Source organism: Callorhinchus milii, unplaced genomic scaffold (assembly GCF_018977255.1).
Source record: "Callorhinchus milii isolate IMCB2004 unplaced genomic scaffold, IMCB_Cmil_1.0 Scaffold1278, whole genome shotgun sequence".
Lineage (NCBI taxonomy): Eukaryota > Metazoa > Chordata > Chondrichthyes > Chimaeriformes > Callorhinchidae > Callorhinchus > Callorhinchus milii.
Genome location: NW_024706019.1, coordinates 1 through 10,873, shown reverse-complemented (window position 1 = coordinate 10,873; position 10,873 = coordinate 1). Strand labels below are relative to the sequence as shown.

The 10,873-nt window shown below is 46.1% G+C and overlaps 1 protein-coding gene across 1 annotated transcript; it reads right to left on the bottom strand.

Annotated features, from left to right (window-relative positions):
• Positions 1–9,906: 9,906 nt before the first annotated feature.
• Positions 9,907–10,648, bottom strand: LOC121852778 (zinc-binding protein A33-like; the record flags this gene model as incomplete). The annotated part of the gene is made up of 1 exon (XM_042346667.1): positions 9,907–10,648. A coding segment is annotated over one exon (542 nt), but the record flags the coding sequence as incomplete, so codon positions are not given.
• Between the last annotated feature and the right edge of the window lie 225 nt (positions 10,649–10,873).

The following is a 10,873-nucleotide window of genomic DNA, read 5'->3' as shown; positions in this document are numbered from 1 at the left end:
GAGAGGTAGGAGGGAGCAAGGCCGTGAATGGCCTTGTAGGTGAGGATGAGGATCTTGAAATCAATCCTCTGGGGGATGGGGAGCCAGTGGAGGCGAGCGAGGGTGGGAGTGATGTGGTCCCGAAGCCTGGTGCGGGACAGTACACGAGCTGCAGAGTTCTGAATGACCTGCAGCTTGTGGAGGGAGGTGGCGGGAAGGCCGGCGAGGAGAGAGTTCCCATAGTCCAGCGACAGGGTAAATATGAGTTTGTATCTGGCGTGTTCCAGTATTGTTGTGCCTCAGCCAGCGAGATCTGGTATGGCCATCTGTGGGTCCGCTGGTAATGTCCGCGAGGAATAGCTGTGTTGGGCCTTCTGTCAAAATGGTCTAAATGTATCACCCTCTACATGGTGGCCATGGCAGTGGCCGATCTCCTGTTCGCCATCAACGATGTGGTTTTGAACCAGATACATTCTCTTTATTTCAATCACACATTTCTGGACATCACTCCCGTGTGTTCACTCAGATTGGTGCTGATGTCGGCGGTGAAACACATGTCAGTCTGGTTCACAGTGGCTTTCACCTTTGATCGCCTGGTCGCCATCTGTTGGGTGAAACTGAAAACAAGTTATTGCACCGAGAGAACAGCAGCCGTGGTTGTAGGAGTGATTTCTTCTCTGAGCTGTTTCATCAGCATTCCCTGGTACTTTATGTATGAGCCCAGAGAGATACTGAACAAAGTGCCTTGGTATTGCAAGTTCAAAGCGGTTTACTACACCTCTCCCACATGGATTGTATTTCACTGGTTTGTCACAATAATAACCCCGTTTGTTCCATTCTTTCTGATTTTGCTGATGAACGTGGTGACAGTCAGACACATTTTAGCGGCCAACAGAATCCGCAGAAACCTCCTGCACCAGAAAAGTAATAGTGGCAATGATGCAGAGATGGAGAACCGAAGAAGATCCATCATCTTACTCTTCGCCATATCAGGCAGCTTCATCCTGTTGTGGCTGATGGAAGTTTTACATTTCATATTAATGCGATCGTTAAACAGTTATTACTATCTAAGTTACAGAGACCCAGTGTATGTTGTCGAACAAGTGAAAGACGTTTTTAAAGTTTTGAGTTGCTGCACAAACACCGCCATTTACGCTTCAACACAATCTAAGTTCAGAGAGGATGTCAAATATCTCGTGATCTATCCGTTTAAACACATATTTAAACTATTTAAATAAAGGTAAATGTGTGCCACACGGTGTAATTTTTGAAATGTTGACAACGAATCATAATTTAATGAGTCAACCGATAGACTGCCTTTGATTTCAATCTGTGCGCTGCAATAAAATAATCCTTGTAATCGATATAGAGCATTGCCACGCCATCTGAAAGTGTTTCTCAGCATATACTGTCAAGTAGATTCCAGTTACCGGATGAATGCGGCTCCCTGGTTTTTAAGCATCCTTTTTGTTCTGTGAACGTTCTTCCAGATTCTATGATATTATTATTATTATTATTTAATTCCAAATTCCTTTGAAACTAGGCTCACCCAAAGTCAGCAATTACTATTTGCAGTTTAACTAGAAAATTGTATTAAGCATAAACTAATCATGCGCTCAAACGTAAATAAAAATAAATGAGAAGAAGATTCAAATAGGGGTCGATGAGGCAAGTTGAACTGACGGCCAAAGTCATACGTGAAGAAGGTTAGAAATGTAACAGAGAGAGAGAGGGCGAGAGATGTGGATCAGTGGGGAAGGAGACATAGATGTGTAGTTTAAGTTGGGTTATTGGGTGAGGAGAAGATCGAGGTGGCTTCTAAAATATAAGAATTCAATCATGTATCGTTCTTTGGGTAACGTTGAAAGGAAGAAAATCAAGTGTTCTCTTCACGTTGGTATTTTTTAGTCAATGACGACTTTTCCAAATTATGTGGCAAATAAACGCTGGAATTTTGTCCTGCAGAATACTTGTATTAGCAGCTAAATTGTACACAGTTTCCTTTCTGTCTTTCGTTATTTGCTGAGTTACCTTATCAGTCAATAAACAAACCACATAATTTGAACACCGCAACTGTGTCATATTGCATTCTCTTGTTATTCTAAAGATTGGCAGTTCAATTCGAGTCTGTAAGTATGTTGACCCCAGCGATGATGGAGTAAGGTATTGCTGTTATCAGCCGCGCGGCAATCACTATCTGCTGATGGAGGAGTTGGCGGTCACTAAGTATGTGATTGATTAGAGATTTGCTCGCCTTCCTGACCCACTGCAGCAATGGCCGGTATTATTCCACTCTCCACACTGAGGCCTCCCAACCGCCGGGTCCTGCTGCTGCCACACGAGGAAGTTCAACAGGGAGGGAGCGGAAGGTAGACGGTTAGACATGGTATCTCGCCAAAAAAATTCACCACCGGGACACATGCGGCCCGCGTGCCGCCATTTGGACACCACTTTTGTAAAGTATCGAGGCAGTGTATTGTGCAAGTAGTTGTGGCTGTCAAATTGCAGTGAAGTGAGCGTCCAATTTGTATTGATGGTGTTGTCAGCCAGGACACCAGGAGAAACTCTCTTCTATTTTTGACACACGTCATTGTACAGAATATTGTCAAACAAGTATATATATATATAGTCTTACCCACAAATACACGCACAAACAGCAACTCCTACACACAGCAGCACAGAAACACAGAAGTACAAGCAACGATAGATAAACACTCACAAACGCACACAGATATGCAAGGAGGGAATGAAACACACAGGCACATACGCAAACAGAGACACACACACATACTCACAGAACACACACACAGACACAACCACAGTCGCAAACAACAACAAGAAAAACATCAAATTGTATAGCGCCCTCCATGCCACACGGGGTGTTGTCCAAGTTACATACACGCGAACAGAGAGAAACACACATTGAAACAGATACATGATTAAAAGTTTGGTACAAGTCATGCCAAGCGACTGCAAGAAGGTTGGAAGGCAAACGAGATGGATTTCCGTCAGCTTTGGCTCAGGAAACTCCTACTATTTTCTTATGATCTTATGATCGTATCGCAGACAGATGTGAAATAAAGTGAAACGCCGTTAATATCTAATGGTTCCTTCTCATTAAAATGTCGGCGGTCACATTCGCCACGGATCAGAGTTTATCCCGCTATCATTTGAACAGGGACTGAACTCAGGATAAACTTCTCTGTGGAAGTGTGCTTGAAAGCCTAAGGATGAGATATATTTTCAGTGCGGCAGAATGCCATCTGTCCCCCTCAATATCCAGGTGGACTCCCAGGACCAGGGCTTCTCTCTCAGGCGGGTACCAGTTGAGGTCAGAGCTTCATATTCATCGCCAATTCTCAGTCACAATCCAAGCTTCAATCTTTTTCTGAACTGTCACACAACGGGACAAGTATGAGCCCTGAAGTTCTTCATTTGATCATCACCGAGACACGCTGGTGCTCAGGCAGCAAGACGAACGAATCAGGACGTCTTATAAAAGCTGACGGTCATCACATCAATTCAATTTTTCACAGTACGATACAACAGTATCGCAAATTCTTGAAAGAAAATTGTTTCAAGTTGATTACGAATTTATATTAATATTCTGTGTTGCAATTTCGGAGGCCAAATGCTCACTATATTCATCAACCAGGCGGTCAGAACTAAATGGGGTGATTTGGGGAAAGATGATCCCTGGCGAGGGGAAAGATATAGTTTTTGGGACAGACTTGGATAAGGTAAACCAGGGTGTCAGACAAAACAACTGCGGAATGGAGATATAGAGTCAGTCCAGAATAGCTGACAGAACCATAGTGTTCGCAATGTGAGGTATTTCAAGCATCCTGGTAATGTTGGAGGGTAGTAAGTACCTTCTTGTCTGTGTTGTCCTGTAGCTCAGTGGTTAGAGCACTCGCCTTGCAAGCAAGTCACCTGGGTTCAATTCCAGGCAGGGCGAAACCTTGGGTAAGTTCAGTTACTCCAAGCGCCTAATAATAATCCATCCGAAACGAAACAACAATAAATTGGTCATCTTCAATCCACGACAGTTTGAGGGACGCTGATGTGTGCAATTGTCTGCCGCGTTTCGACCAAAAGTATACAGTCAATTCGCTTTACAGTCTATTCTGTGAAGCGATTTGAGACGTTGAGAAGACGTGAACAGCTACATATGAAATGCAATGATTACTATTTATTATATTATTATTGTGATCTGATTGTGGCAGAGGTAGGGTGCTGGCGAACCTTTGACTGTTGTCACTCCGATGTGTTGTGTACAAGAAAAACATTTTGCAATTAAACAGCTCACCTCACGCAGGGAAGCATTTTCTACCGCCGGACAGTGGTGCAGCACAACTCTGAGACGGGAGGAGTGGAAGATGACTTTAGTCACTGCCGAATAGGAAGCTCTTCAGACGAGACCAAAAGATGGGGAAAGAATGGCCAAGTTTGTTGCGAGAGGAAGTTTGTTGCAGGGTTCCGGGCGAAGTGACTCNAAAAAGTGGCCAAAGATGGGAGTGGCTTTGGGTGGTAAATTGATTACAAATGTAGGAAGGCGTCAGGACACTTAATGAATTGGAAAGGAGTTTGAGTATCTTGAAATTTACCCCATCATTGAAAGGGGAGCCGGTAAAACTCGGCTATAACTGGGATCAGAATAAGATCATAAAAACTAAGGGAGGTGTAAATTACAGTCAAACACCGTTAATGTCTCAGGGTTTTACTTCTCATTAAACTCTCAACGTGCAAATTATCAATGGCTCAGTGCTTGTTCCGCAGTTATTGAAAAAAGCACTAAAGTAGAAATACATTTCTCAGTGAAAGTCTATGACAGTCTTGACATGAAATATGTTATCCACGGGCCTCACTCTCTGGGACAAGCGATTACGAGTTGAGAGCAGAGCTTCACATGATCCACGTTACTCAGTCAGAATTCAAGAGTGAATCCGTTTTAAACTGTCGAACAACCGGTTGGAGATCTAGCTTTATTCAGTTGAACATCACAGCGACACAACTCTGCCCTGGCAGCAAACATCATAAAGACGTCTTCAGAAAATGAAGGATATGATATCAATGTACATTTTTTACTGCATGTTACAAAATTGTGGAAGCTATGTTCTGCAATTCTTCACAGAAAATTGTTTCGCCTTCAACAATAATTTAGACTGACCTACCGACTTTCAACTTGAGAGTTCAAGATAAAACGCTTACCATGCCAGCAATACCAAACTGGGGGTTAGAGCTGAATGGGCTGAGAAAGGGAAAGATCATCATCAGGAAAGACAGGGATATATCAATTAAATGTAGACTTAAACAACAATGTAAAATCGATATATTTCCTATCCGGTGGTAGATCATAAACCTGGTGTGTGGGAATGGCTTAATTGCCATTTACAACAACAACAACAAGACTTCGTTTATAGAGCGCCTTTCACGTCCCAAGGCGCAGTAAAGTTTTGTCAGAAACAGAGCAGTGGGGAAACGGTCAGGGCGAGGGGAGGGAAGGGAGGGAGCGAGGAGGGGGCAGATAGTCGAGAGGGGAGCTGAAGGCGCGGTCAAAAAGAAGCGTCTTGAGACGGGCATTGCAGGAGGAAAGGGAGGAAGCAAGGCGAAGGCCCTGGGGGATGGAATTCCAGAGCCTTGGGACTGAGAGGCTGAAGGCCCGGCCACCGATGGTAGGGCGGTTGGGGCGGGGGATGTGGAGCAGACCGGAGCCAGAGGAACGGAGGGTACGGGCAGGTAGGTAGGGGGATAGTAGGTCAGAGAAGTAGGAGGGAGCAAGGCCGTGAACGGCCTTGTAGATGAGGATGAGGATCTTGAAATCGATCCTCTGGGGGATGGAGAGCCAGTGGAGGGGAGCGAGGGTGGCAGTCATGTGGTCGTTAAGCCTGATTCGGGACAGTACACGAGCTGCAGAGTTCTGAATGACCTGCAGTGTGGAGGGAGGTGGCGGGAAGGCCGGCGAGGAAAGAGTTCCCATAGTCCAGCCTTGAGGTGATAAAGGCGTGGACCAGGGTTTCAGCAGCGTGAGGGTGAGGTAATGCCGTAGTCTGGCGATGTTCCGGAGGTGATGGAAGGCGGTGCCAGTTGTGGCGCGGATATGGGGGAGAAAGGACAGCTCAGGGTCGAACAGAACCCCGATGTTCCTGAATGGCTTTGAGAGGTTTAGAGTGCAGCCTTGGAAGCTGATGCTATCAGCGCCAGAGGTGCGGATGCGCTGACGTGAGCCAATCAGAAGAGCCTCAGTTTTGCGCACGTTGAGCTGAAGAAAGTTGTCTCTCGTCCAGGACTCGATGTCGGACAGACAGCTGTCAGGACATCGGGGGTCGTGAAGTTGAGGGTAGAGGAGGAAAGGTAGAGTTGGGAGTCATCCGCATACATGTGGAAGTTAACCCAGGCAGACAGGAAAGGCTTGAAGTTCTACAAAACAGGCGCCTGTCCAACAGGTGGCGGTGCTGCACTGTAAATCCTCCCTGCGGTTTGCAGTGCAACACCACCGCCCAGTGGCTGCACCCGTTATTACAGCCGCAACATATGACACGAGAAAAAATCTTACTTTTCAACAACAGCAAACAAAACTGCATTTGTTTCTCCTCCTTCACGGAGGATCAGGACTCGGAGCTTCTCCTCAGTGTTGGCTTATAACTGAAGAATCCATTTTCATACCTTTCCATGTATTTATGTCAATAACCAGTTTCCCACTGAATCCCATGACATTGATTTTGTTGCTCAGTCCCTGGGTCTGGTTATCACCATCTAATGCTGGAGAGCGGTCAGACACAGACAGCGATTCACTGCTTCTCCATCTCTCCTGGTGGCTGTTGTGCATTTGAGGAAAATAATCATTTGCTGAAATTTACTCTGGGCTCAAATAAAATTAAAAACTTGCAGTACCACTTTACTGCCACCAGAGGGTGGGGCTGGACTGATGAACTGCCCACAATGTTCTCCGTAATAATAATAACAATAATAGTTATAATAATCCTGGCATTTGTTGTTGCGGTGTTCACGTCTTGCAGACGCCGCAAAGCGCTTGTTCAGTCAAATCCCTTCTCCTCCTTGAGGGGAGGTGACCAGCGTCTCCCTGGAGCTGATCTGGAGATTGGCAACTAATGTGGGAATGGAGCCCGTCCTGTGTGATGGTCACTCGGGTGGACACTGTGATCGCTGCCTGTCCCGAGCTGTGCATCTATTTGTGTTTGCGTGTGTGGGTGTGTGTATGTTTCTGCGTGTGTCTGTGCGTGCGTGTGTCTCTGTCTGTGTGGGTGAGTGTGTGCGCGCGTGCGTGTCTCTCTCTGTGTGTCTGTGTGTCTAACCCCCTGAGCTACAAGGACACATTGCATTGAATACTGCAAAAAACTCATTCACTACACTATCCTGTGAAGCGCGTTGAGATGTCTCAAATCATGATAAGGAGCTGGGTCAAAGACAAGGATAATTATTATTATCACAAAAATGGTTTTAAATTGCCCTAAATAACAAACACTGTCTGCAGTTCTTTATTAGTTTTTTAATGCAGTTTTTTAATAATGATTCATATTCTAATTATGGATAAATGTATTGCGCAAGTAGGAATGAAATTATTGGCAATATAAGTTTGTTTGATTCCAAATCCGTCATTTCTTCCATTTTTACACTGTATGTATACAGGAGAGACACCAGGAGACGTTGCGTGTATGTGGGAGATATTGGAAGAGGCTGTTTATACGAGAAAAACACTGGGAGAGCTGTTTCTGTACACATATGGTACTGGGAGAGGCTGTGTGAATACAGGAGAGACACCAGGAATGGCTGTGTGTATACAGGAGAGGCACTGGGAGAGCCTGTGTGTATACAGGAGAGACACTGGGAATGGCTGTGTGTATACAGGAGAGACACCAGGAATGGCTGTGTGTATACAGGAGAGGCACTGGGAGAGCCTGTGTGTATACGGGAGAGAAACTGGGAGAGCCTGGTTGTATACAGGAGAAACACTGGGAATGGCTGTGTGTATACGGGAGAGAAACTGGGAGAGCCTGTGTGTATACAGGAGAGACACTAGGAGTGGCTGTGTGTATACAGGAGAGACACTGGGATTGGTTGTGTGTCTACAGGAGAGACAGTGGGAGAGCCTGTGTGTATACAGGAAAGACACTGGGAGTGGCTGTGTTTATACAGGAGAGACACTAGGAGCGATTGTGTGAACACATGCCTGATAATCATCTCTCAAGAAAAAAACAATAATGATTTGATCACTCAATCCATGACAATTTGTGGGTCGCTGCTGTGCGCAATTGGCTGCCGCTTTTCCTCCACATATATACAGTCCAATATCTTTACAGCATATTCTGTAAAGCGCTTTGAGATGTCTAGAAGGTGTGATAAGGCACTGGAGCAAGTGCAAGAAATATATTATTTTTATTATTAATATTGTTACTGAGTGAAATCTTTTTCTCGCCCCGCCCAAAACCCTGCAGCACCACTTTACTGCCACCAGAGGGCGGTGCTGCACTTCGTAACTGCCCACAGTATTCTCAGCAAATTAATAACAGTAATATTCTTGTGATTCTATTTTGCGCTGTTCACTTCTTACAGACGCCACAAAGCGCGTGTATCGTAAGAAAAATCCCTTCTACTCCTTGAGGGGAGGTGAAAAGGGTCTCCATCGAGTTGATCTGGAGGTTGGCAACCAATGTGGGAATCAAGCCAGTCTTGTGTGATGGACACGAGGGTGGACATTGCGATCTCTGCCTGTCCCGCGTTGTGTGTTTGTGTAATTCTGTGTGTTTCTGTGTGTCTGTGTGTGTGCCTCTATGTGTATGTATGTATCTGTGTGTCTCTGTGTGTATATTTGTCTGTGTGTCTTTGCCACTGTGTATGAGTGTCTCTGACGGTATGTTTAAAGGGGTGTGTCTTTGTGTGCGCGTGTCTCAATCTGTGTGTGTGTCTTGGTGTGTCTGTGCATAGAGAAGAAACTTGCACAAGGTTTCGCCCCCTATTGGGGATTGACCCCCTGTCTCTGGCTTGCGAGGCGAGGGCTCTAAACGCTGAGCTACAGGACATGTTACAGAGACAGTTTACGGTATATACTGTGAAGCGCTTCGAGACGTTCCGAAGACGTGATAACACTCTGGATCAAATACAAGGATTACTATTATTATTATAAAAAGGGCTTTAACCCCAAAAAACCTCCTCTCCCTTTCAAGGCAGTGACGGCCTCGCTTTAAATCCCAAATATGGTCAACAGATCAAAATCCTGCACTGGCCCCGTGAACGAACCCAGCCCCGCCCCCGCCCCCGAACTCAGCCCCGCCCCCAAACCCAGACACGCCCCAGCTCCGGCCCGCCCCCAAACCCAGCTCCGCCCCTATTTGTCTCCTGTTTGTAGCAAAGCCTCCAGCGGCTGATTGATAGAGAGAGAGTGAGAAAGTGAGATTGAGTGTGAGAGAGAGGGAGACAGTTAATGCAAAAAGCGATTGATATACTTGGGATGAGTGCAGAATTGGGAATATTTTGCACTGATGCACTTTAAACCCCGAGGATCTGGGGGGAATTTACACCCGTTTCCCGTGTTAATCCCCGGCTGTGGGATTGCAATCAAAACCCAAAGTTAATGCAAAACCGTATTTATATCATTGTGATTAATGCAAACATTGGGGTTTATTAAACTATTGCACTTGAAACACCGCGGATATGGGGGCTTTTAAAACCGTTTCCCGTGTTGTACACAGAGAGCGCTTTATTATTTAAACAGAAAGTCAATGATAAATCCCATGGGTATCATTGGGATTAACGCAGATTTAGAAAGCCTGGGATGGGCTTTGAGAGGTCTGGCAGAAGTGATGAGGAGCTGTGTACAATGTGGGGATTATTATTGTCGAGATCAGGAGCTGAAAACTCCAGCCTGATGGTCGTTGTGTCACAGATGACTTACTTTAGACTTTTGTCTGTGCAAATTAGCTCTTTATTCGCTCACAAACACAACAGACGCTTCACAGTCGAGTCCGAGAAAGGATTGAGCCGTGGGCCCAGTGTGAAAGGTGTCATATAAACTACAAGCTTTATTGTATAAGGACACAGATTATAAAAGGTTCAGCCTCGTGGCCATCACAGCCAAACACAGGTCATGGCTGAGGGTTTCCTGCTCATTAATCTGTCACCCGGCAGATCCTCAGAGGCTCAGAGTTTTTGCCGCCGTCGTTATTACAGGGACTGAAGTAAGGATAAAGTTTCTCAGTGAAAGTCTGGGTGAAAGTGTGGAGATGAGACATGTTATCAGCGTTGTAAAATGTCACCTCTCCCCCCTCATAGTCCAGGTAAACTCCCACCTTCCCGGGTCTCTCTACCAGGGACAGGCGGAGAACTGTTGCACCAGCTTTATATTCATCCCCGTTTCTCAGATACACAACGCAGAATCCGTTCTCTGGTGACAGTGTGATCTTTCCTTTCCTGTTGACAGACTCTCGGGCCAATCCCACATCCCACTTTGTCTTGTTGGCCACCTGCACCTCCCAGTAATGTCTCCCTGATGTGAAGCCCTCAGACCCCAGGACAATGGCATATTTACTAAACCTCTTCGGGGAGTCCGGGAGCTGCTGCCGTGTGTCTCCGAGTCTCACGCTGGTCAGGTCCTCAGACAGGATGAGCTTGGGATGGGCTGTGTCAGGATCCAGAGTCAGAGAGGCCGGAGCTGAGAGAGAGAAACAACACAAAGTGGAGTGAGGGGACGTCTGAGAGCTCAGACTGTGTGTGAACACATCTAAAACTGGGGACACAATCCAGCTCAGAGGGTCACAGTCGGTGTGACGGTATGTGTGAGTGTGCGTGTGAGGGTGTGTGTGACGGTGTGTGTGGGGATGGTGTGTGAGCGGTTTATGAAGGTGTGTGTGAGAGGCTGTGTGAGGAATGTGTGAGT